We start from the raw sequence: 27,905 nt of genomic DNA on the forward strand, positions 1-27,905 counted from the left end.
AAAATAAACAGCTTGTGTTAATCTGATCTTAGTACAAGGAAAATTAATACTCCCGCATTGCAATTTCGTGTTCTTATTTAGTTTAGATGTAACTTCTCTTTGTGTTTTATAAAAGGCCACCATGTTTAGGTATATTATCGTTATAGACGGATTCAAAACATAAATTTTATGTAGTAAACTTTAAAAGTTACTCTATCATAATTGACATTATATTTTTGAAGCTTGTCTAATATTTGTTGCAGTTTCAGTAAACTTCTACACATTAAATTTATACTCTATATTAAAAATACTAAATTCAAATAAATTCGACAACATAGATAAAATCACTCAGATCATCCAATTATATGAAAAGTCATATATTTTAATATTTGAAAGGCATTTACAAAGACCCAAAAAGATGGGGGAAAAAAACAAAACTCTTCATCTACTAGATGGTCCATTAAACTCTCTGGACGGGGATCAAAAACTTGAATGATACACTATGCAGGTTCACGTAAATCAAATAACTTTCACTCAAACTCTATATATCTATTAACAAATCAATAATTATTTGACTGTGAATACAGTTTATCATCTTGGATCCCTCTGTTCCAATACTATACACTCTGTTTTCCATAGGAATTCGAAAATTGTCATTCACATAATGGAACAATTGGATTCACCATAGGAATCTGTAACTTGGTAAACTGGGTATTGATAAGATGGATAGGCATAATAATACGAGCCTGGTTGTGACTGAACCATCGCAGCTGCAGCTACGGCTGGAGCTGGAGCTGCAGCTGCGGGGCCACCAGCCGGGCCAACGCTCACCAAGTCCGCCTGACCCAAATTCTTCCTCAATAAGCTCGTTAGAGTTGCCGCGTCTACTTCTCCCACAACTTCTAGTTGATTCTTTCCGTCCCCTGTTATAGCTGCTGATTCCACACCTAAGTAAAAAAAAAAATTAACAATACATATATAATCAGCTTTGAGCCAAATTCACACGATTTTTTTTAATTAACATCAATATGAGACTTTATTCGATACATTTGATTGAAATTACCTGATTGAGAAACAGCAATCTTGAAGGCCTTGGTTCGATATTTCTGATTGTTTCCATTCAAAGATAGTCTGATAACAACTTTTTGCTGCACAAAGTTAACAACACACATTAATATAAGAATTGAATCATATACTTAAAAAAATTTAAAAATTACATTTAAATTAATTTGTATACCTTCATTTTGTTTGTTTGATGGGGAATTAAAGTTTGGTTAGGAGTATAATTGAGTAGGCAGAGAGAGTAAAAGAGAGGAATATTTGAAATGCTGAGAAATTGCAGTGAGGAGTATTTGTATATTCTTCTCTATTTATAGAGTTGTAAGAACAGTATTTATTTGAAATAACGCGTGTTGAAGAAGAATGATTCAGTCATCCGTCAAACTCCGCACGTTATAAAGTTGACTTAGTTTTCATCGTCTGAATCCATAAAAATAAAATGATTGTTTAAAATATACCGTGTCTAACAATATTTAATCCACTATTAATTTTGCACATTTCTTAATAAACTTTAAAAAGAAGGATAATTTTATTATATCACTTTTTGAATATAATAAATACGGATTCGGTTATTCTCAATTTCTCTTCTCTTCATTTTCCTCAAGTTCTAGCTTGAATTGGAAACACATGTCATAGTTAGATTTAATGGTTGAGATCTGATTGATTAAAACAAAGTCCTAACCATAGTTATTTACTTTCATATATTTGATTCTTAAATATTTTGGCAATCCATTATAGTTTCACTAAATATATTAAAAACTTTTCTTTACTGCCCTGCCTACATATTTTAAACTTTTACTAAATATTTTTACTTTATTGAAAAAAATTATAATACAGTTAAACGATTTTATTATTCTAATAGAGTATTAAGAGCTACAATGTCTATAGAGTAATATGGACTCCATTTAGGGAGTAAAAAATAATTTAAAGTTGAGTGACAAAAATTATTTTACTCATAATTTTTTTTTAAAAAAAATTAGGTCGCAATTTTTAATTTTTTATTTGGCAAATATTATTTGAGAAATGACAATCGTCAGGGAAAAAAGTAAAAAAAATCAGCAAAAAATTACTCAAATAATTAAGAAAAGAAATTTTAAAAAAATATATTTAGGAAAAATATAATTTAAATCTAGAATTGTTGGATTGCAAAATTATTTAAGAAGCAAATATATGAAAGTAAATAACTATGGTTAAAACTTTGTTTTAATTAATTAGATCTCAACCATTAATTCTAAACTATGACATGTGTCTCCAATCCAAGCTAAAATTTGGGGAAAATGAACAGAAATTAGGAATAAGTGTAAAATTATTCATTATTTCATAAAGTGGACAAATAATTTTGGACATCCCAAAATAGTATAATGAACAACTATTGTTGGACGAAGGGAGTACTCTTCCGTCTCAATTTACATGACACACTTACCTTTTAGATTTGTAACCACATGAATAGTAGTCATCGTTTAGACCATAACTTTTTAAAATATTTCTTTTAATTCTTAAATTTGTGTCAAATTAAATAGTAGTATCACGTATATTAAGACGGAACCAATATATGTTTGGATAAAAATTATTACTCCATTTATTTTAATTCAAGTATTTTATTTTTCATCTTATAAGATTCAAAATATATTTTAATACATATTTTAATTTAAAATTAAATGATTACAAAATTCTTTTATTTTTTTGAAATTTTATATCTAGTCAAAATAAAACAATAAATTAAAACAAATAGATTACAAAATTCAGGTATTTTTTTCGTTTTAATTTATTTATCTTACTTTTTCTTTAAAAATCGTTTAAAAAAATCCCTTTTGTAACACTTTTTAGTTCTAAATTTTATTTTCTTAAACTCCATTAGAATGATAAAATAAAAACAAACTAAAATGACGAAGTAATATATCCTCTAAATTTGGTTCCAATAAATGGGGTCCCAAAAAGTCAATAAGTCATCCTACAATTTGGATATTTAGAAAACGAACCAAGTCATCATCTTCCCCTTTCTTGCTTGGCAAGTACTAAGGCGCATCAATTTTCTTGTTTCGGCGCCGTAAGGACTATACGTTTAAACCATTGTATAGCTCATGAAAACCGGGTACAAATGAATTGTCGAGTATCGGTTATCTCCATTTATAACTAATTTCTTTATAAATAATGAGACGTGACTAAGTAGGAAATAAAAATGAATCGTTATGAACTACATATTAACAACTCTATACTCATAGATTGGATTATTACGTGTACACCATAATATGATCTGGGATCTAGCATCAAACAGAATTGAGATGAATCTAACTCTAATATTATTATTATTATTATTATTAGCTTATTTTTTAACCCTCCCTAGGAGCTCCCACCCCTTTTGCTTCCTTGGTGACTCGAACTCACAACCTTCAGATTGGAAGTGAGGGGTGCTTACCATCCGAGCAACTCCCTCTCGTCTAATATTGAACTTAATTAAACTTCAAAAATTAATTTACGAAATGAGAATTGTTAAAATTTATAAGAAGATAGTTGTCCACCACCTATATGGATACTATTATTTGTGTTGACATAATACTTTTTTTTTTTTGTGGTTTAAATTCATATTGCTTTCATTTCTAAGATATATCAATGTTTTATCTAATTAAATGAGGATTGCAATCGTACGTTCATCCTATTTTTCATATTTTCTTCTACTAATCATTTAAGTTTCTTGGACGTACATATTGTTGGGTATATAACAAGAGTTAATGGGAAATGGAGGGAAGATGAAAAGAGAGGAAGTTGAAAAGTCCTCTTATGCTTTAGTAAAAAGGCATTTCTCCCTCATCGGTGGTGGAAAGAAAAATAGAAGAATTTAAATAGAGAAACATTTCTATTAATTGTTAAAATGGTTGGAAAGAGGGACCCTCCTCGCGCCGTCGTCGTCGCTCACTCGGCTTTGGAAAATGATTGAGAGATTATTTTTTGGATAAAGTTTTGTTTTAATTATTTATTTAAAATTAAATGGCCAAAACGTTTCAATTAATTAGTTGATTAACCGAAACGTTCCGATCCGACTCGTGTCCGCATGACCGGTTTTATTTAAATTACTTTCCCATTTTATTTGAATTTCCCGCCGTTGGAGATGACTGTTCTGAAAGGTTGCAACTTTCATGAACAACTATGACCGTTTGAAAGGTTGCAAACTTTCTGAAATGGTCGTGTGGTTTCTGAAAGGTTGCAACCTTTCGGAACCAGTTCCTCTTGGCTATAAATACCAGTTATTCTTCAGACTTTTTACTTACGAAAATTTCTGATTTCTTCTTCTTCTTTTGCACAAATATTTTTCATGTAATTTACTGCCGTTGAGTGGCTCGCGTTTTGGGTATCAATACACTGGTGATTGAGATCATTCTATCTTATGAGGATATATTCCAAATCAAACCACAGATACTAGAGGAGAATAATTTCCTTAAGGGGACATTGTGCATTCAGTAGACTTGATCTTTTTTCGTTCTGTCTTTTCCAGATTCTGGTATGTTTTACAGATTTTTATTTTTTGTGAATTAATTTATGTTCTTCTTTTCTTCACTGGTTCATTGGAAACTTTGGTAACTTCGTGTTTCTTCAAAGTTTTTGGTAATCAGTATTACTGTTTTTTAAACACAGATTGGCAACAATCTTAAGGAAATTAGTTATTTATTTTTAATCTGTGTTTTTGGTGGAGACAAAATCCTTTGTAGTTTTATACTCCTATTAAGTTTGCAATTTAAGTTATTGCTTACTAAGTTTGTATCAATTTTTGTTTATCAGAAATGGCAAACAACAATGTAACAGTGGTTGTTGCTGCACCAACCCGAATTGTTATACCACCAACAGAGAAATCGGGAAAATTCTCTGGTATGAATTTCAAAGGATGGCAGCAACGGGTATTTTTCTGGCTTAGCACTCTTTGTCTGTAGAAATTTACCAGTAAAGAAACTCCAGTGCCTGCTGCTGAAATGTTAGACAAAGAAAAATTCATGATTATTGAAGCATGAAAACAGACAGACTTCCTATGTAAGGGCTACATTCTGAGTGCTTTAGAGGATGACTTATATAATATGTATAGTGCAATGACAACTTTGAAAGAATTGTGGGATGCACCTTAGAAGAAATATAAGACAAAAGATGCATGCTTGAAAAAGTTTGTGGTCGCAAAGTTTTTAGACTATAAAATGTCAACTAGTAAAACTGTTGAATCACAAGTGCAAGAACTTCAACTTATTTTCCATAATCTGAATGCTGAGGATATGTTTGTAAATGAAGCTTTTCAAGTGGTTGCAATGATCGAGAAGTTACCTCCTTCGTGGAACGACTTCAAGAATTATTTAAAGCACAAACGTAAGGAAATGAAACTTGAAAATTTTGTGATTCGGCTCAAGATTGAGGAATATAACAGAATCGCCGAAAAGAAGTCTCGTTAGAGTTCGACAATAATTGAAGTTAATATTGTTGAAGAAGCTCCTACCAAAGGCAAGAAGAGAAGAAAGTCGAACAGATAGAAGTCAGAGGTACAACCAACAAAAACTTGTATGAAATTCTATTAACTAGTTGACATGTGGATTGTGGGGGATAGATTGTCCTTTAAAACTGCAATTAAAACCAAAGAGGAGAGAGGGTGTAGAGTTTAATTGAAAACGGAAAGAAAATCGTGGGGTCCATATCAAATACAATTAAATAAACTAAAATGATGTATTGAAAATGGAAAAATACACATTAAAATAGTAATGCAGGGAATGAGAAGTCATATTATCAGCTGACCTATATTTTTATTTTATGTTTTATACACATTTATTTAACTTGTTTAATTAAGGATTTATATAAAAAAAACATTATTTCTATGTTACAAGATAAAATAGTATTTACATACACTTTGATCTCTTCAAATTTGTGTTACTTTTAAAAATGATTCTATATTACAAGATAAAATAAGATTTATGTATATTTTATTTTTTTCAAACTCGTGTTACTTTTTAAAATGGATATATGATATATGGACTGAGAAAAGACTTGAAATGTGTAATAAAGTGAAAGTTTTAAAAAGTATCCTATGATATAACAATCATATTATTAGAGTATTTCTTTTATCTAAATGGTGTTAGATATATAACAACATTATATAGTACGAATTTCATTTTAATTTGGAGCAGAACAGTCAAATTTCTACTTATTATACTTTTATTAAATCGTACAAAGTTTATGCTAAATATGTTGAATCTTATATTTATTTTTAGAAATAGTAAATCAATGAAACTTCAATCTGGGCATTAATACCTTATTTGACATTTTTATTAAAATAAATACTAATTGACATTTTTATTAAAATAGTTTTAATCAGAAAATTTCAATATACGTATAAAATAACTTTTGGTTCGTTTCATTACTTTTTTATTGTGCACTTTTCTATTTTGAATACATCATTTTAGTTTATTTAATTGTATTTGACGCGAACCCCACAATATTTTTTCAATTTCCAATTAAACTTTACACTCTCTCCTCTTTGATTTTAGTTGCAGCTTTAAANTTGCCCGGAAGTCACGGAGCTCTCTTCTCTTTCAATGGCAGCAGCTAGTTTAAGTTCAATGTCACAATCCACATGTCAACTTGTCAATGGATCCTCATAATAAAAATTTTCTTCGATTGCTTTGAGTATATTTCAGCAAACATAGCTAAAATAGTCACATTCAAAACAATACTTTAATTTTCTAAAAATTCTACTTTTCAAAACATTTGATCAACAAAAACAATTAATCATACACTAATTGTGCTTCTCGAAGTAGATTATATATGAAAATTAAATAATCCAAAATAAACAGCTTGTACTAATCTGATCTTAGTATAAGGAAAATTAATACCCCTGCATTGTAATTTCGTGGTCTTATTTAGTTTGGATTCAAAATATAAATTTTACGTAGTAAACTTTTAAAGTTATCATCATTGAACGTTATATATTTTTGAAGCAATGAGCTAAAGTTTATTATTTGTTGCAGTTCTAGTAAACTTTTACACATTAAATTGATACTCTATATTAAAAATATTAAATTCAAATGAATTTGACAACACAAATAAAATCACTCAGATCATCCAATTATACGAAAAATAATATATTTTAATATTTGGAAGGCATTTACAGAGACCCAAAAAGATGGGAAAAAAAAACCAAAACTCTTCATCTACTAGATAGTCCATTAAGCTCTGGACAGGGACCAAAAACTTCAATGATTCACTTCATTGTGAACCAAATAGCTTTCGTTCAAATTCTATATATTTATTAACATATTAATAAATATTTGACTGTAAATACAGTTAATTATATTGAATCCCTCTGTTCCAATACTATACACTCTGTTTTCCATAGGCAATCGAAAATTGGCATTCACATAATGGAACAATTGGGTTCACCATNATTTCCGATCGTTTCCATTCAAAGATAGTCTGATAATAACTTTTTGCTGCACAAATTTAACAACATTTGTTAATATATAAGAGTTGAATCATATACTTAGTTAAGTTTAAAAATTATATTTAAATTAATTTGTATACCTTCATTTTGTTTGTTTGATGGGGAATTAAAGTTTGGTTAGGAGTATAATTGAGTAGGCAGAGGAGGAATATTTGAAAAGCTAAGAAATTGCAGTGAGAAATACTTGTATATTATTGGGTATTTATAGACTTGCAAGAAAAATATTACTGTAAGATAGTTATTCGATATAACGCGTGTTGAAGAAGAATGATTCAGTCATCCGTCAAACTCCGTACGTTATGAAGTTGACTTAGTTTTCATTGTATGAATCCGTAAAATGGTTACAATAAAATATATTCGTTCTGTCCAATAATACTAATTCATTATTCACTTTGCACATTTTTTAATAACCTATAAAAAGAAAGATAATTTTACAATATCACATTTTGAATATAATAAATACAGTGTCATGAAAAATGTAATAGGACCTTGACTATAATTAATAATAAGGATAAATTAGGAATTAAGTGTAAAATTATTTCATTAATTTCATAAAGTGGACAAGTATTGTTGAACATCTCAAAATAGTATAGTGGACAACTATTGCTGGACGGAGGAAGTACTCTTGCGTCTCAATTTACGTAACACATTTACCTTTTAGATTTATAACCACATGAATAGTAGAGTCGTCGTTTAGACCATAAATTCCAAAAAATTTCTTTTAATTCTTAAATTCTGTGTCAAATTAAATAGTATCACGTAAATTAAGACGGAACCAATATATGTTTGGATAAAAATTATTACTTCACTTATTTTAATTCAAGTATTTTATGATAAGATTCAAATATATTTTAATACATATTTTTATTTTAAAATAAAATGATTTAAAAATTCTTTTATTTTTTTGAAATTTTATATCTAGTCAAAATAAAACAATAAATTAAAACAAATAGATTACCAAATTCAGGTAATTTTTTCGTTTTAATTTATTTATCTTACTTTTTTTTAAAATCATTTCAAAAATCCCTTTTATGACACTTTTTAGTTCTAAATTTTATTTTCTTAAATTCCGTTAAAATAAAAAGAAACTAAATTGACGAAGTAATAGATCCTCTAAATTTAGTTCCAATAATTAAATGGGGTCCCAAAAAGTCAACCTACAATTTGGACATTTAGAAAATGAACCAAGTCATCATCTTCCCCTTCCTTGCTTGGCAAGTACTAGGACGCATCATTTTTCTTGTTTCGGCGCAGTAAGGGCTATATGTCTATACCACTGTATAGCTCATGCAAAACGGGTACAAATGAATTATCGAGTATATGTTAGATTGTTATCTCTCGTTATAACTAATTTCTCTATAAATAATGAGTCGTGACTAAGTAGGAAATAAATATGAATCGACATGAACTATATATTAACAACCATATACTCATAGATTAGATTATTACATGAAAACCATAATATGAGCTGGAGTCTAGCGTCAAACATAATTGAGATGAGCCTAAGTCTGATATCATTATAAGAAATAATATTGAACTTAATTAAACTTCAAAAAATAGTTTACGAAATGAGAATTGTTAAAAATTATAAGAAAACTGTCCACCACCTATGTGCAGGGCCGTCTCGACCAGAAGGCCACTAAAGCAATCACTTAGGCCCCCAATTTCTCCAAATGATTTACATATATATATATATATACATATCGTTTTTAGAAAAATCTCATGCGTTGATGAATTTGAAATGAATTTTTTGAATTTTTTTTTTATAATCCTTACCTCATTTAATATAGGGACCAATAACTGAGAAATTGAATAGGGTTTAGTTAGTTGTAGCATTCTTTCTATGTGGCTATCTATATTTGTTGCCTCATATATATGACTATTATCATGAACCAACATTATTATTCTTATATTTACTTTTCTAGTTTTCTTACTCTCCTTTCACTATTTTTATTCTCTCATAATTGAATACTCTAAAGCCTTTCAAACAATCAAACCTTCTACATTATGCAAAATTTATGGTTGTGTGTTCATAAAAAAATCAAATTTATTTTTTGGTGTCTTCTTCAAATTTCAAGCACTAAAACCAATCAACGCTATATTAATATCATTATATCAACTTATCAAATTCAGCGCAACACTATTTTGATATCATTATATAATTTTTTTCCAAAATTCCGAGTCAAGTTTTATTGTTCTTACCTTATATTATATATTTTGTATTTGAAAATTTACATGGTTCACATTCTTACTTCATAATTTACGCATATATCCTACCTTTCCAGACCTCATTTATTGAATTATATTGAGTATGTTCTACGAGCATCTTTATAAAGTTTGGCTTTAGTCCCCAAACTCATTGAGACGACCCTTCCTACGTGGATACTATTATTTGTGTTTGACATATTCCTTTTTTTTGTGGTTAAACAATAGCCTTCATTTCTAAGATATATCAATGTTCTATCTAATTTAATGTGGATAGCAATCGTTCATTCTATTTTTCATATTTTCTTCAAATAATCATTTGAGTTTCTTGGAGGTACATCTATACATAGACTTCTTGCTACATTATTCTCCTAAGTATTGACAAAAATATCTTGTCACAATCGAGTTCTACTGAAACTTTATTCGTGCCAGAGATAAAACACTCCTAACAGAAGCAACTTCTATACGTCATCATATATTTTAATATTTGAAAGGCATATAAAAAGACCCAAAAAGATGGAAAAAAAAAAACTCATCATCTACTAGATAGTCCATTGGACGGGGATAAAAAACTTGAGTGATACACTATGCAAGTTCACGTGAATCAAATAGCTTTCGCTGAAACTCTATATATTTATTAACATATCAATAAAAATTTGACTGTGAATACAATTTACTGCCTTAAATCCCACTGTTCCAATACTATACACTCTGTTTTCAGTAAGCAATCGAAAATTGTCATTCACATAATGGAACAATTGGATTCACCATAGGAATCTGTAACTTGGTAAACTGGGTATTGATAAGACGGATAGGCATAGTAGTACGAGCCGGGTTGCGACTGAGCCATCGCAGCTGCAGCTACAGCTGGAGCTGGAGCTGCAGCTGCGGGGCCACCACCAGCCGGGCCAACGCTCACCAAGTCCGCCTGACCCAAATTCTTCCTCAATAAGCTCGTTAGAGTCACCGCGTCTACTTCTCCCACAACTTCTAGTTGGTTCTTTCCGTCCCCTGTTATAGCTGCTGATTCCACACCTAAGTAAAAAAAAACAATATATATATATAAGTTTTGAACCAAATTCGCACGATTTTTTTTTTAGCTATTATATATCAATATGAAACTTTATTCAACACAAAATTACCTGATTGAGAAGCAGCTATCTTGAAGGCCTTGGTTCGATATTTCCGATCGTTTCCATTCAAAGTTAGTCTGATAACAACTTTTTGCTGCACAAATTTAACAACATTTGTTAATATATAAGAGTTGAATTATATACTTAAAAAAATTTAAAAATTATATTTAAATTAATTTGTATACCTTCATTTTGTTTGTTTGATGGGGAATTAAAGTTTGGTTAGGAGTATAATTGAGTAGGCAGAGAGTGTAAAAGAGGAGGAATATTTGAAATGCTGAGAAATTGCAGTGAGAAATACTTGTGTATTATTGGGTATTTATAGACTTGCAAGAAAAATATTAAGATAGTTGTTTGAAATAAGGCGCGTGTGGAAGAAGAATGATTCAGTCATCCGCCAAACTCCGTACGTTATGAGGTTGACCTAGGTTTGATTGTATGAAGCCATAAAATGGTTGTTTGAATAAACTCTCCCATCTCAATTTATCGTGACACACTTACCTTATGGATTTATAAACACATAAATAGTTAAAGGAGTGATTTAGACTTTAGACCATAATTTTAAATGACTTTTCTTTTCATTCTTAAATTTTGTATCAAATTAAATAGTGTCACATAAATTATAACAGAATGAGTATATGTTAGGATAAAAACTATTACTCCATTTATATTAATTCTAATATTTTTTTTCTTTTAAGTTTTTTTTTTTAAATACTTCTTTGTATATTTATAAGTTGAACATTTTACATTGTTTTAAATGAGAAGATTCAAAAGATATTTTAATACATATTTTTAGTTTAAAATTAAATAATTAATTATTATTTTTATTTTTTTGAAATTCTATATCTAGTCAAAATAAAACAATAAATTAAAACAAATAGATTACAAAATTCAGGTAATTTTTTCGTTTTAATTTATTTATCTTACTTTTTCTTTAAAAATCGTTTCAAAAATCCCTTTTGTGACACTCTTTAGTTCTAAATTTTATTTTCTTAAATTCCATTAAAATAATAAAATAAAAACAAACTAAATTGACGAAGTAATATATCCTCTAAATTTGGTTCCAATAATTGGGGTCCCAAAAAGTCAATAAGTCAACCTACAATTTGGATATTTAGAAAACGAACCAAGTCATCTTCTTCCCCTTTCTTGCTTGGCAAGTACTAAGGCGCATCAATTTTCTTGTTTCGGCGCAGTAAGGACTACATGTTTATACCATTGTATAGCTCATGAAAAACGGGTACAAATGAATTGTCGAATATCGGTTATCTCTTGTTATAACTAATTTCTTTATAAATAATGAGACGTGACTAAGTAGGAAATAAAAATNCGACATGAACTATATATTAACAACCCTATACCCATAGATTAGGTTATTACATGAACACCATAATATGAGCTGGAGTCTAGCGTCAAACATTATTGAGATGAGTCTAAGTCTGATATCATTATTATGAAATAATATTGAACTTAATTAAACTTCAAAAATTAGTTTGCGAAATGAGAATTGTTAAAAAATTATAAGAAGATAATTGTCCACCACCTATGTGCAGGGCCGTCTCGACCAGAAGGCCACTAAATCAATCACTTAGGCTCTCAATTTCTCCAAAAGATTTACATATATATACATATCGTTTATAGAAAAATCTCATGCGTCAATGAATTTGAAATGAATTTTTTGAAATTTTTTTTTATAATCCTTACCTCATTTAATATATTGTTGCCTCATATATATGACTATTATCATGAACCAACATTATTATTCTTATATTTACTTTTCTAGTTTTCTTAATATCCTTTCACTATTTTTATTCTCTCATAATTGAATTGTTGCCTCATATATATGACGATCATCATGAACCAACATTATTATTCTTATATTTACTTTTTTAGTTTTCTTAATCTCCTTTCACTATTTTTATTCTCTCAAAATTGAATATTTTAAAGTCTTTCAAACCATCAAACCTTCTACCTTATGCAAAATTTATGATTGTGTGTTCATAAAAAAATCAAATTTATTTTTTGGTGTCTTCTTCAAATTTCAAGCACTAAAACTAATCAACGCTATATTAATATTATTATATCAACCTATCAAATTCAGCGCAACACTAGTGCAATGTAATTAGGAAGAGAAAAGTAATCACAAATCGCTAAATTAAGTTCATGAGCTTAGCAAATCAAACCGTGGGCTTTGCGTGTATGGTAATCCACGCACCTCCTCTTCATCATATATATGTAGATGCTAAAAGTTTGTAAATTTTTTTAAATTTAGACACCTAAAATCAAACTGACGTCATATATATTGTTTTGTACATCAAATGAAAACACTCGACTTAAATATATAGAAAATATTGGTGTGTTGATGTGAATAAGTTTTTGCATTGATTTTTATAAAGAAATGAAACAACGTAACACATCATATGATGATAAGTTGAATTTTTAGGGGAAATTTCCTGCTCAACACATTTTTTTTTGGGATAAAACCTTCAAAAATATTACTATCACATTTAGTAATATCTAACTTGGTACTCTAGAAAATATTGGTATTTGAAATAAATTGACTTTAACTTATACAAAAATGTGTCAAAGATTTTTACACGACTAAACATCTTTTACACATGGCAAAGATAATCTGATAACTACCATTTGCTGCCCAATTTTTAAGAGCAAGTCAGTACAATCAAAATCCAAAACAGTATCACATGGGTATTACAAAGATAATTAAAAATAGTAACTGCTAAGGTATTAGAATGACAACAACAACCAAAAAAAAAAAAAACGATAACGGTATAAGACACACATCTAAATTATTATTTTTTCGTGAATTAGTATTATTTATGTGTTCAAATATATCGGAACTATTAGTTGTTATATTTTCCTATTCTAACACTGCAGTCATAATATTTCAGATAGAAAAAGAAAATAATTGATAATTCAAATATATTTTAATATATAAATGGTAATAGTTCAGGATTTCAGACAGAAAAATAAAATAACTGATACTTAAAATGTGAAATCGCAACAAAACCAATACTCCAGTGTAGATGTGCTTTAGGCTAGTAACATAAAAAAAGAACCAAGTCATCATCTTCCCCTCTCTTGCTTGGCAAGTACTAAGGCGCATCAATTTTCTTGTTTCGGCGCAGTAAGGACTATACGTTTATACCATTGTATAGCTCATTAAAAACGGGTACAGAATTGTCGAATATCGGTTATCTCCTGTTATAACTAATTTCTTTATAAATAATGAGCCGTGACTAAGTAGGAAATAAAAATGAATCGTTATGAATTACATATTAACAACCCTATACTCATAGATTGGATTATCACGTGTACAAATAATATGAGCTGGGGGTCTAGTATCAAACAAAATTGAGATGAGTCTAACTCTAATATTGAACTTAATTAAACTTCAAAAATTAATTTACTAATGAGAATTGTTAAAAATTATAAGAAGATAGTTGTCCACCACCTATGTGGATACTATTATTTGTGTTGACATATATTACTTTTTGTGTGGTTAAATCCATATTGCTTTCATTTCTAAGATATATCAATGTTCTATCTAATTAAATGAGGATAGCAATCGTTTCATTCTATTTTTCATATTTTCTTCTAATAATCATTTAAGTTTCTTGGACGTACATCTATAGATAGACTTTTTGCTACATTATTCTGCTAAGTATTGACAAAAATACCTTGTCACAATCGAGCTCTATTAATGATATTGGAAAGACAAAGGCACTAAGCAACAAGGGAGGCTACTCACTACTTAAAAAAAAATATGAATTAGAGACGGTTAAATTTGATAGCTGAATAATAAAATTTACCGCTAATTCTATTTAGCAATAAATTAACAATATTTTATTAAAAAGTATTTATCTACGAACAATTTAACAATAAATAAGTGATAATGTCCGTGACTAATTTTTTTTTAAAAGTTCTATATTATAAAAGTGGGTTAAATTTTATTTTTTTTAAGTTCTATATCATAAAAAATAAGTTAATAACATTATAATGACCATTATAAGAAGGTTTTGGAGTGTATTACGAAACTTGTTATGTTAGTTAAGACACAACACTTCTAGTTCTGGGCCCCAACCAGCCTACCCTCTTTTGTTCAAAATCACACTTGTGAGTCTTTCTTTAGTTTTCTATTCGGTATTTGGTATTCATATTGAAACTCTATTAAATCTTTATTCGTAGTGAAAAATCTCAAATTAGGAGATAAAACGTTTTCTAATAAAGACGACTTCATATCAGGTACATAATGCCATATCAAACTATAATTGTGTTAATTATGTTGCTATTTTATCAATTTTCTTTTGATAAAACTAGAGATTAGTTTTAAGAGCAAGAAATTCCACTTACATTAATTCTATGTTAATTTCGCTTGTGGATTATAAATAGTGTGCATATCATCTACCAATTTTGAAAGAGTTTTAACAACCATAATAACAAATTAAATTCTAGATTGTTTTCTCTAATTTCTAAATTTATAAACTACTAAAAAATTAGGGAAATATATGAGCATAAACATATTACTCTATCTTTTTGTCTCCTATCCATTTGACATTAAGGAAAATATTTTCCAGTTAATTAATTTTTTTTGTATACGTCACATAGTTAATCACTTGAATCATTCACTACAAAATTCAAATATTTTATTACTTGAAACGGATTTACAAAGATGGAAAACAAAACTCTTCATCTACTAGATAGTCCATTAAGCTCTCTGAACGAACAAAAAAAATACTTAAAATGATACTCTGTTTTGACCTTCCAGTATCATTTTTTTTGTCTCGTTTAGGTTCACATGAACTCCATAGCTTTTGCTCAAACTCGCTAATATCTATCAACATATTAATAAATATTTGACCGTAAATATATTTTTATTATATCTTGGATCCCTCTGTTTCACATAATGGAACAATTGGATTGACCATAAGAATCTGTAACTTGGTAAACAGGGTATTGATAAGACGGATAGGCATAATAATACGAGCCGGGTTGCGACTGTACCACCGCAGCAGCAGCTGTAGCTGCAGCTGGAGTTGGAGCTGCGGGCTTTTTATCGCCACCAGCCGGGCCAACGCTCACCAAGTCCGCGTGACCCAAATTCTTCCTCAATAAGCTCGTTAGAGCCGCCGCGTCTACTTCTCCCACAACTTCTAGTTGATTCTTTCCGTCCCCTGTTATAGCTGCTGATTCCACACCTAAGTAAAAAAAAATATGAGTCAAATTCGAATGATCTTTTTATTTATAATTATTATTAATATGAGACTTTATTCGACACGATTGATTGAAATTACCTGATTGAGAAACAGCAATCTTGAAGGCCTTGGTTCGACATTTCTGATCGTTTCCATTCAAAGATAGTCTAATAACAACCTTTTGCTGCACAAATTTAACGACAGACGTTAATAAAAGAGTTAAATTAAATACTAAAAAAATTAAAAATTATCTTAAATTAATTTGCATACCTTCATTTTGTTTGTTTGATGGGGGATTTTTAAAGTATAATTGAGTAGGCAGAGAGTGTGTGAAAGAGAGGAATATTTGAAATGCTGAGAAATTGCAGTGAGAAAGACTTGTATATTCTTAGCTATTTATAGAGCTTATATTAAAGTAGTTGGATATAAAAGGTATACAAAAAAAGTTAGATTTTTATTAATGAAAAAATAACGCGTATTGAAGAAGAATGATTCAGTCATCCACGAAACCTCTATACGTCATGAACATAACTTAATTTTCATTCTATGGGACAAATATTTCCGTTCTTTTAATTTATTTGTCTTATTTTTTCTTTTGATCGATTTGAAAATATATATTTCTAATAATTATTTTATTTTCCACGTATGAGTCTGTTGGAATTAATTTATTTTTAGATGTTTTTAAATTCAAATAGATTTAAAACACTTTTATAATTGTAATGTTTGAGTAAGATAAACACTTGTTTATAAGTTAAATAGTAACAAAATAAATAGTCATAAATTAGAAATTCTAAATCATAGTAACTTTAAGATTATAAGTCACAAGCTATAAACCTATCTTGTCTTGAATTTAAGGCCATAAAATTCAAAATATTTTTTACGTTCTTAACTTATATGACAAATTAAAATCATACAAACAAATTAAAACATATAAAATATATATTTTCTCCATTTCATTTTATGTGACACCGTTTGACTTGACACGATGTTTAAAAAGAAAAGGAAGACTTTTGAAACTTGTGGTTTCAAACAATCCTTAGATATTTGTGTGATTGAAAATTATTTCATTAAGAGGTAAAAGGGTATTTTAAAGTTAAATTAATAAAATGATATTCTTTTTTAAACAAACTAAAAAGACAAGATTATCACATAAATTGAAACAAAAAAGTATTTGAGTAAAAAGTATTCCCTCTATTTTAAAAATCACTAAATTAAAACATTGTTTTGATATATTATGCATATCTAATGTAACATCCAAGGATGCAAAAGTTTCTTTTATTTTTAAAATTTTTTTATGGGTAATTAAATTAATATTAAAATACATAAATTAAAACAAAAAAAAGTACAAAATTCATATAAACTCACAATAGATCCTCTAGATTCTTCCTAATAAGTGGGGTCCCAAAAAATGTCAATAAGTCAACCTACAATTTGGACATAGAAAATTTAACAAGTCATGATGCATCTTCCACGCAATCACCAGGAAATTGAAAGAGATTACGACGTGGAAAAGTAAGAGACGTAATAATAACCATTTCCCCCTTTTCTTGCTTCGTACGCTCAGCAAAAATGGGTACGTTATTCAGAGACGAACTCAAAATTTGAAGATTTCAGGGGCATAAATATTATCTCAGCTCAAATATAAGCTCATAATTTAAACAGTTCGCCGCACACCAATATTACCTTGAGCGTTGTAGGTAGATTTGTGCACAGGTCTCATGGGTGGTTCCTTTAACTTGTACCAGCAACACTATGACAAGCCTATACTTTTTATGGGTGGACATTTAATTATATCCTATAGTGTGGGTCCGCCTCTTTCTCCCGCTATAACTAATTCTTTTATATATCATGATTGAAATGAGTCTAACTCAAATATCATTATAAAAAATAATATTAAACCTAATTAAATTTCAAAACTAGTTTATGAGTGAGAATTATGAGAAAAAAAAAATATAAGAAGATAATTGTCACGTTCATAATTGACGTGGACGCTATTATTTGTGTTAGACATATTCCTTTTTTGTGGTTAAATCTATATTAGTTTCATTTTAAAAATAATCAATGTTTTATCTTAATAAATAGGGATAAGAGTATGAAAAATATCTCAACTTTGGTCAAACTTGCTGTTGCGATACTAAACTTTCATGAGGACCTATTACCTCCCTAGACTATTTAATACCGTATTTTAAATATATATATTTGCCCACGTGAACATAAAAAATAATACAAAATTTTAAATAGTAATGTGTCCACGTGGACACATATATACCTTTAAAATACACTATTAAATAGTTCAGGGGGTAAAAAATACGTTATTAAATAGTCTAGGGAGGTAATAGGTCCTTATGAAAGTTTAGTATCACAACAACAAATCCAACCAAAGTTGAGATATTTTTCAGACTCTTATCCCTAATAAATAATGATGGCTATTGTTTATTCTATTTTTCATATTTTCTTCTAATAATCACACAAGTTTGTCGGACGTACATCTATAGAAAGACCTTTTGCAACATCATTATGCTAAGTATTGACAAAAATATTACGTCACGATCGAGCTATAATAATTAATAATATTGGAAATACAAAAGCACTAAGCAATAAGGGAGGCTAGGCACTACTAAAAATACATGAATTAGATATCGTCAAATTTGGTAACTAAACAATAAATTTTCTTCTTAATTCTATCTAGTAATGAATTAGCAGTAGATTATTAACAAATTATGTTATCTATAATATGAACAATTTATGAATAAATTAACCATGAAGATCGTATCTAATTTCAATTTTTGTTGTAAGTCCTATTTCATAAAAGTGCATCTCACTTTATGTTTTTATATTATATGAACTTTAATTTGAGTGGCTTTCCAAAAATTAAAGAGCTTGTGCTAATTTGGCCAAAATGTGAAGAAAAGTAGAAGCGTAACTACGTTTTGTTTTTAAATAGAAAAATTCAGAAAAGACAATTAACTTTTTGGAATTATTTCAGAAAAACGTGTTTAGACGGTAAAATGTATTTCTTGATTAGTTGTTAACCAAACGAGTCAACCAGAAGACTAGAGTGCTAATTAAGTTTAAATATAAAATTTAAAATTATTTAGAATTCTAGAAAGGATGTTTAGCATATTCATAATGATCAAAGCAGGGTCAAAGGTTGATGTTGGAGGTGATATCATACAGATTAATTAACAATGCAAGATTGGATCATTGAAAAATTTCATGTTAAAAAATGATGCAATCAACTGTATATTAGAGGGTTAAATACTTCATTATTATAATAACTATAGAATAATTAAGGTAGTAGCCATTGGCAATAAGATTAGAGTAGGTTCCTTGTCATTATATAATATTAATGTGTCTTCTAACATATCATTAATCTACTAATTAACTATAGTAATTGATTAGTGGCCTCTCATGGTCTCATAAGTTATTATATTCTCGACAAATCAAGATTATTATTATTAAATTAGTGAAAATTCTATTTTCAGATTTAAATATTTCCCGTATAATACGTATATTAAATTAAAGTTATGAATCCTAAATATTCATTGAATAAGACAAATGTATAACATGAGCCAAGTCAAGTTTCAAGTCATACTTTAATATAGATTTAAATAAGCGAAAGAAATCATGATTAATAGTAATTTTCATTGAATAAGACAAATGTATAACATGAGCCATGTCATACTTTAATATATATTTAAATAAGCGAAAGAAATCATGATTAAGAGTAATTATCCCTTGAAGGTTGTTACAAATCATTTTGCATATCTCATGTTATATTATATTATATATTATGTTGAATTGTTTTAATGAAAATATTATTACGTTAAGAATATATTATATTATTTCCTGTCATTATTGTAATGTCATGCACTAGAAAATAAGTCTTCTAGTGGAATTAATGATATTACTTTAAAGTATCTCGAGAAAATTCATCAAGATTATTGTCTTTCCGTATAGTGAGATTTTCTATGTAAATAACTAAATAGATCATAAAATGAAGATAGAATAATAAAATAATAAATTAAATAGGATAGGATAAATATAAGAAATCGTTGTTGAGATGGCTGAGTTGGTGTAAGGCGCCAGATTAAGGTTCTGGCTTAAAAGGGCGTGGGTTCAAATCCCACTCTCAACATTTAGGATTTTTTAAAAGTGTATTACACATTTTTTATTATATTAATTATACTTTTAGTTATACTAATATATGAAAAACTAAAATATAGATTGTATTACTATATTATATTAACCATTAACATGGAACTTATAGACAACTCCACAAATTACAATAAATTCTGATCTTTTAAAAAACTTCTACCAAATGATTCAACTAGATGACTGGAGTACTAATTAAGTTAAAATATAAAATTTGAAATTATAAAGATTTGTTAAGAGGATGTTAGTATTATTAATGATGAAAGGATGATGTTGGAGGTTATCGTTTCAAATTTCATGTTCAAATAATGGTAGAAGCAGAAAAGAAAGTTAATCCATTATTATAATTCAAAGTATTATTCTTATAGACTATAGAATACTTGTATATAATTAATTATCATATTAATAAAAAGTTTTAAATTTGTAATACATAGTTATTTCTTTCTTTATCTATTTATTTGAAGCTGGACTAAGCTCACCTTATAGTCAAGGGCTCAAGGCCCAAATACTGAACATTTTAATTTGTACATTTCAAAACATTATTTTGTTAAATAATGAATATTTATATTTTCTTAACCAAATAATTACATGGTCTTTTAACATCTCTCCCTATACCTTGTTAAATTTTTTGTCTTTTCAATCATAGACAAATACACAATGTATATAGATGGTATGTAAATGAAAGTCTCTGTATATCATTTAGGATTTAAATCATAAATATTGATAGATGATAGCGCAAAGATTTTTTATGTTATGATTTATGATTAAGGTTGCGATAACTCTAAATATTACATACCTGGTGATGAGTGTCAATTTGATCTCTTTTTTTTGGACTCTTAAGTTCTTCTTCTTCCACAAATTTCTATAATTGTGTAGACAAAATCATAAATTAGGTCGAATCAAGTTTGTAAAACTACTTTCTCACATATATTTATTGCAAAATCAAGTCAATAATTTCATGGTAATTTTACTGAAACATTGGATTATAAATACTTGGAAATTTTCTAGAGGAAATTTACCTGAAGATTAGTAGCCATGATTTTTTTGAAAAGTAAACAAAAAAGGGAAGTTTTCAAACACAAATTTTACGTATAAATTAGTTTTTCTTCTTCTTTTCCTTATCAAATATTTCTTCCGTTCGTGTTGTAGTCATTTAAATGTTGAAAAATTAACATGTATTCTTTTTTTTTCCATTAAACTTTGTCTTCATTAATTATTGATGTGAAAAAAGTTACAATTCGACTTTGCCATATACCTAATAGGAGTACATAATAACAAAGATAAAATAAGTATAAAATAGTAAATTACGTTTTGATTTTTTAAACTAAGTAAGTAAAAATAAATATATATATTTATTTTTAATTAAAAATAAAGGGAAAAAGTATATTATCTTTCTACTTATGAGACTTCCTAAATAAATATCTAATGGTCCTAAAATTAAGACCCCGTTTGAATAATTCAAAGATGACTCGTAGGCTAAATAATAATTATATAATTTGTCATATGCTAACACAAAATTGACATGACTCTCCTAGCGAAGACTAAATACTTTTCTCATTTTCATTTTCATTTTATATGTCACTATTATCTTTATTTTAAATTTTAAAAGAATAATATTAACAATTTTTAATTATTTGGATTTTGGAAGTGCAACTCCCACACCATAAAATTGTCTAACAAAACAAAAATATCTATGTACTCTTATCCATCCACAGATTTTCTCAAGTCATCAAAATTATATATTTTTTTTATGATCGTACAAAGCGTATACAAATTTATTAATGATAATATACTACTCCACCCATTCCACTTTAGTATATTTATATGATGCAATTCAGAGCAATGAACAAATTTATTTTTGGTGTGAATTTAAACATCAAATCTTAAGATTATTTTAAAGTAAAATTTATGTATTTATAAATTATATAAAAAGGTATATTTTTTTAATCTTAATTATATGTCACACTTTCTTTTCAGTTCATTCTAGAAAGATGACACTTTTTCAAACATCAATGACTTGTTTGAGACTATTTAAATTTCAAAAGTTTTTTTTCTTTTTTTCTTAAAACTTTGTGTCAACTTAACTACATATAAATTGGGATGGAGGAAGTATAAGTTGTTATTTTCTTACCACTAATTAAACTACAACCTTTCCTTAATAATAAAAATACAAATCCTCAACAAGATAAGTACAAACAAAAGAAACTAATCCTTATCATATTAATTAATTCTAATGAGATAATGAAACACCATGAACAGAAAATTTGTTTAACTCTCCAAATAATAATATTGTATTACATGAAATGAAACAAAAAGAATACTATAATTCTTCTTATTTTTCCTCAAAGAAGTCTCATCATCAAATTGGAAAACATGAGTAGTTATTATAAGGATTAACTTCCCACATTTCAACCCTTGGAATTATCCTATTATTATAATTACTATGACAATTACATGAATTAACCACTGGTGGATCATCTTTTTTCTTTTCTTCTTCTTTTTTCTCAACTGGCTCTGGACCTTGGTTCACTATTTTAGCAAATCCCACTTTTTTCCTAATTATATTAATCAGCTCCACTGCATCTATTCCCTCTCCTATCACTGTCAGCAAGTTCTTTTCTTCTTCTAAACTTACTTTCTCCACTCCTGCAAACATGAATAAATCATGTCATGTCTAGTTAATTATATCTACCACACCATTTATTTCATCGTATCTTGTATGATCACTAAATTTTATCCACTATAACAATGTGATATAATAATAGTTCTTTGACTTTAAAATAAAAAAGAGCTCTCTAATGTTAAGTGACACATGAAACAAATATGTTCCAATATTTTTGGACTGTCTAGTTTACAAAACATGTATACAATGTTATAATAAATTATGTATACTTATTATACAATAATCTACGTATGTATAAAGGTTTTGATACTAATAATATAGTATATAATATTGTTATACGTACCTGGTAAAGTTGCTGCTATAGTCATGACTTTATTTTTGCAAGTAGTTTGTTTAAATAAGCATGGTACCATTGGCTTCAACCATCCTAAAATACAATTCTTCAAATTTGGTCGAGGTTGACATCCATTCACAGACACATCAACAACTACCTTTATCTGCATTTAATTATAAATTATCAATAATTATACTAATTAATCATTGGTTGGTTTGGATTAGCAGATTAAAAATAATGGATACACATAAAAACGTAGCACTGAAAAGCATTTTCAGGTGTTAGTAATCGATTTTATAAATAAATAGTTGCATGTTTAGAAAAAGGTGTAGAATAGTTGTAGATATAATAAACTTGTTAGTGTGTTTGGTTAAAAGGTGTTGATAAACACTTAAATCGGTTAAGATGACTAAGATATCCTTAAAGCTATCCAAAAATAATAATATAAATTTAAATATATTTTATGGACGAAACAAAATAGAGAGATAATTAGAAGAGTTGATATCAAATTAAAAGTGCTTGCAAGTTGTAAAATCATAAGCCAAAAATAACAAAATTGTGATTTTTGATTGATTTTTACTCGTAAGCACAATTTGATATACTTATAATCTTATAAAGAAAAGATAAATATAAGTACAAATAGTACCTTCATTGTTTCTCTCTTTCTTAAAACTTCGACACTTCTAAGGTTGTGACTTGTGAGGTTACAATTTTAATTGATTTGGTCATGTATTTATACTCAAATCAAGTGGAAAATCTTACATTATTTGTTTCCACGAATATTCAGACAGCCGTCATGGCATTACGTCATTAAAGGTAAATGAGTATATGACAATCAAAAGGACTTTGTCAATTAATTGCATAACTAATGACAATTTGTCTCATTAATTAGTACTTAGGACAAATTAATCAGTAGTTAAATGAGAAATTAATTAAAAGATGCAAAATTTTTCTAACATGACACCTTCCTGGCTAGCGGTAAAGAGTCTCACCCATGCTGACTTCTCTTAAATTGTAGAAAAATAAGGAGTATTGGATCTTTTATCATTAATCAGAGTTGTCGGGTTCAAGTTTTGAATAAGAAATTTCTTTTATTAGGGAGCGTTTCACCTTTAGATGAGCCTTACGCAATGTCGATTCAAATTAATGTATATACTTATACCTTATCAAGTGAGAAACCTGTTAAATTAGGTCTTATGCCTAACTCACACCCCAAAAACTAGCTTAAAGGGAGGAGGATTGCCCAAGCCTTATAAGGAGTCCACTCATCTCATTAACCACCGATGTGGGACTTTTGTCATTCTTTAACACCCCACCTCACGCCCAGTGCTTAGCATCTGGTGCGTGGACAATTTTGATTTTGGGGTCCTCAACATCGGGTGAGACGGGCCTTGCTCTGATACCATGTTAAATTAGGTCTTAGGCCTAACTCACACCCCAAAAGCTAGCTCAAAGGGAGGAGGATTGCCCAAACCTTATAAGGAGTTCACCCCTCCCTTTGAGCTAGCTTTTGGGGTGTGAGTTAGGCCTAAGACCTAATTTAACAAAACCAAAAAAGAAGTTAAAGAGTATATTTAATTTTTTATAACTCTTCTCTACTTTTTCTAAGTTTTCTCATGTTCACGACGACTTTTTGCTGTGGTGGCAGTTGTGAAGGAGATCATTTTCTCACCATTAATATTTAATAATATTGTGTCTGAACATGCAAAGTTGTTGAGTGTTTTTTTCTACTAGAAGGGATGTGGACTTTCCCAACAAAAAATAGATGAAAAATTAATCATCCTTAATTACAACAAATAAAGAGTCAAGCAAAGTCCTTCTTCCTATTTTTTTCATTGTTTTTGACTTATATTTTTTAAAATTGTTTGAAACAACCTCTTAATTTCATAAAAGTATATGTAACATCGATGTATATCTCATTCTATTTTAACCTTATTTTTAGAACTATACATGATTCTAGATAGGAAAGAGTGAATATCGCATAATAGGGTAGAAGCAGAGGCAGAGCTAGGCGTGGGTTCGAACGAACCCACTAGATTTCCCGTAAAGTTTGTATTTGTATTAAAAAATAAATATATATATATATTAACCTGTGAACCCCCTAGCAAAATTGATTGACAGTCGGTGAAAATGCTTTCCACACATTTGTTGTGGGTTCGAACACCTTTCTCTTATGTTCTAAAATTTAGAACCTCCAAACTCTTAATCCTGGCTCCGCATCTGGGTATAGAAGGTTAGTAGTATAGGAGTGTTGTTTTGTCGTGCGTAGGTTTAGGCTTGTTAATTAGTGCCGGCCGTAATACTAGCTAATTTTTGTCATATATATGTTGGTTATTGTGTTTCGAGTATTGCACTATTTTATTGTTGTTTTTTTTTTCTGGTAGACTTTGCATTGTTTTTCTTATTAACAACAATACTTTCTTCATTTTATTTTTCTTCTTTTGCTCGAATTTAATGCACTTGAGCCTAAAGTCTTTCGGAAACAACCTCTCTACCTACACAAGATGGTGATAAAATCTGCGTACACTCTACTCTTTCCAAATTCTATTTGGCGAGATTTCACTAAGTATTTTGTTGTTATTATATTTATAGAACTACACAGATACTCCCTCCATCCACTATTGTTTGTCAGGTATACTAAAAATAGTTGTCCAAAATTAATTGTCAATTTAAATAATCAACAAAAAATTAGTCACTTTTTTCCAATTTTGTCCTTAATAATTACATAACTACTTATTTCAAAAAGTAGTCATTTTAAAGTTACAAGACTACTTTAATGTTAAAAAAGTTGTTTTTACAATTTTCAAAAAGTACAAACCATTTTAATAATGATTGATAGTATGGTTATATTAGTCAAATTGCACCTTATATCAAACTTTTCTTAAGAGTTATGCATGATCTTATCATGACAAACAATAGTGAACGGAGGGAGTAGGTTATTATTGTAAAGAGCAAGCATGTCAAACGTATAGAACTTTTGTTACTCCTATTAGTTAGAGCTGAACTTTCAATTAGGTTGACTTAAGGGCTAACCTTATTGGCTTTGAGTAGGTAAACGTTTTGTTTCTTTTCAAGTCCTTCACATGTAGTAATCCCACCATATCAATTTTTGCGGCCATGTTTAATTATGTGACGCTTTTCCTGGAAGGCGGGTTAATGAGGTCGAGACAAGCAGGACTAGCAAATTTCTAAATATGTGTAGAATATAGATGTTTTTTTAAAGCAAATCTCCAATTAGAATTTAGGAGGAAAGTAAAGAGTTTACAAATCATGACTTAAGTTTACATGATAAACATGTTTTTGAATCTGCTATGACATAATTCAAAAGATAAATTTGTATGAACCTGGATTCAAAAAGGATAATATGTATCATAGACTTCAGTGATAAAATATTGGAAATGTCTTTTTTTTTTTTTAAATAAAATAAAATTATAACTTGTTATCTTAAACATAACATAAGAGCATAATACTAATTTTTTTTAATTTTTTATATAGTATTATTTTTTTAAAAAAACAAACAAATAGGTATGGAGAAACGCAAAATATATATAGTATTATATTATCCAATTGTTGTCTTGAATTTAATATGTTTCTTCATTATCAATTTCTTTTTAAGTGGCGGTAAAACAACAAGCTAGTCAACTGTTTTTGTTAATCATGGGGACATATAGAGAATTGACAACTCTGACTTCTTCCAAATATAAAACTTAATTAATTAAAAAGGTTCGACTTTAATTAGTTCGGTTGAATGGAGAAGAAAATATTAGTGGAATAGGGTACCTACGAATGTGGTACGCCCTCATTTTTAATGAATTCACATTTTCTAGTGTATTAGTTTGACGATGTTTTCGATAAATCGTCGATTCAAATTAAGATTTTTAGATGAACGAAGTAGGGTATTAGTATATTTAATACATAATTTAAATGTGAAAAATTGTTCTCTAAGAAAAAATGTTAAATAAATTGATTGTAAATTATGAGATTTGATTTTTTTTTTAAATTCGAAAAGATATTAATCATAGAGAAAACAGAATTTCCACAATACATGCAAATCCCTCTGATATCATTTGAGAATACAACTCTTGTTGCACCCCAAAAACAAATTTTTGTTAGTCATTAGTAGAAAGTAAAACATATCAAGAATCAGACATATAAAAATATAGAATTCATACTGAAAACAACAGAGAATGAAATGGGGGCATAATACGCATAATGCATAATCATGACTCTTAAGTTGCCTTCAGCAGATAACTATGCCCTCCAACTTTGAGTATGCACAAGTAGACACTTAAACTTGTATAAAATTGAACAAGTAGACACACGTGTCCTACATGGCATAATACATGTAGGACGTAAAATTGCTATGTAGTGTGTAATGTAGGACGAATGTGTCTATTTGTTCAATTTTATACAAGGTTGAGTGTCTACTTGTGCACATCCAAAGTTAAAGGTCATAGTTGTCAGCTAACGCCAAATTAAGAGTCATGTTTACTCTCTTTAATTTTAAAACTTTATATACATTTTTTCTTACATTTCAAACAATTTGATAAATCTATTAGATTTCAAGATGATTAGGAAGTATCATATAGTTTTTTTCATCCGATTATAATTAAATTCTTTCAATTTTTGGGAATTCATTGATTCTTTTAAAATTATCATTCTAATTTTAAAGTTATATGAAAAGGAGTAATTGATGATATCTTTAAAATTTTAAAATTTTCGTAGAAAAATAATTATC

General features: G+C 28.5%; 2 protein-coding genes and 1 non-coding gene across 8 annotated transcripts; 1 reads left to right on the top strand and 2 right to left on the bottom strand.

Moving 5' to 3' along the window:
- Positions 1 to 365: 365 nt before the first annotated feature.
- On the bottom strand, positions 366 to 16,479 carry LOC125877206 (heavy metal-associated isoprenylated plant protein 39-like). 6 transcript variants are annotated; one of them, XM_049558548.1, is made up of 3 exons: positions 16,326 to 16,479; positions 16,155 to 16,239; positions 366 to 926 (listed from the first exon to the last, which is right to left on the bottom strand). In XM_049558548.1, the coding sequence occupies exons 1-3, from the start codon at positions 16,329 to 16,331 to the stop codon at positions 637 to 639; spliced, it is 381 nt and encodes a 126-aa protein (XP_049414505.1). In that variant the 5' UTR covers positions 16,332 to 16,479; the 3' UTR covers positions 366 to 636. The 6 variants fall into 6 exon arrangements, with proteins under 6 accessions (XP_049414505.1, XP_049414503.1, XP_049414504.1 ...); XM_049558546.1 differs by lacking the exons at positions 16,155 to 16,239; positions 16,326 to 16,479 and adding exons at positions 1,043 to 1,127; positions 11,028 to 11,146 and having other exon boundaries at positions 372 to 926; XM_049558547.1 differs by lacking the exons at positions 16,155 to 16,239; positions 16,326 to 16,479 and adding exons at positions 1,043 to 1,127; positions 7,585 to 7,645 and having other exon boundaries at positions 372 to 926.
- A 3,633-nt stretch (positions 16,480 to 20,112) lies between these two features.
- On the top strand, positions 20,113 to 20,193 carry TRNAL-AAG (transfer RNA leucine (anticodon AAG)). Its single transcript has one exon. It is a non-coding gene; the product is annotated as a tRNA-Leu (tRNA).
- A 2,216-nt stretch (positions 20,194 to 22,409) lies between these two features.
- On the bottom strand, positions 22,410 to 23,867 carry LOC125876631 (heavy metal-associated isoprenylated plant protein 41-like). Its single transcript, XM_049557850.1, has 3 exons — positions 23,814 to 23,867; positions 23,177 to 23,330; positions 22,410 to 22,856 (listed from the first exon to the last, which is right to left on the bottom strand). Exons 1-3 carry the CDS (start codon positions 23,817 to 23,819, stop codon positions 22,570 to 22,572), a joined length of 447 nt encoding a protein of 148 aa, XP_049413807.1. The 5' UTR covers positions 23,820 to 23,867; the 3' UTR covers positions 22,410 to 22,569.
- Between the last annotated feature and the right edge of the window lie 4,038 nt (positions 23,868 to 27,905).

This window comes from Solanum stenotomum, chromosome 9, assembly GCF_019186545.1.
Source record: "Solanum stenotomum isolate F172 chromosome 9, ASM1918654v1, whole genome shotgun sequence".
Classification (NCBI taxonomy): Eukaryota; Viridiplantae; Streptophyta; class Magnoliopsida; order Solanales; family Solanaceae; genus Solanum; species Solanum stenotomum.

Excerpts from the sequence above, each read along its gene's own strand:
- LOC125877206 (XM_049558543.1), bottom strand. Across the intron at positions 16,059-16,154 it reads GATTGCTGTTTCTCAATCAG|GTGTGGAATCAGCAGCTATA; the intron begins GTAATTTCAATC and ends TTTTTTACTTAG.
- LOC125876631 (XM_049557850.1), bottom strand. Across the intron at positions 22,857-23,176 it reads TATAGCAGCAACTTTACCAG|GAGTGGAGAAAGTAAGTTTA; the intron begins GTACGTATAACA and ends TCATGTTTGCAG.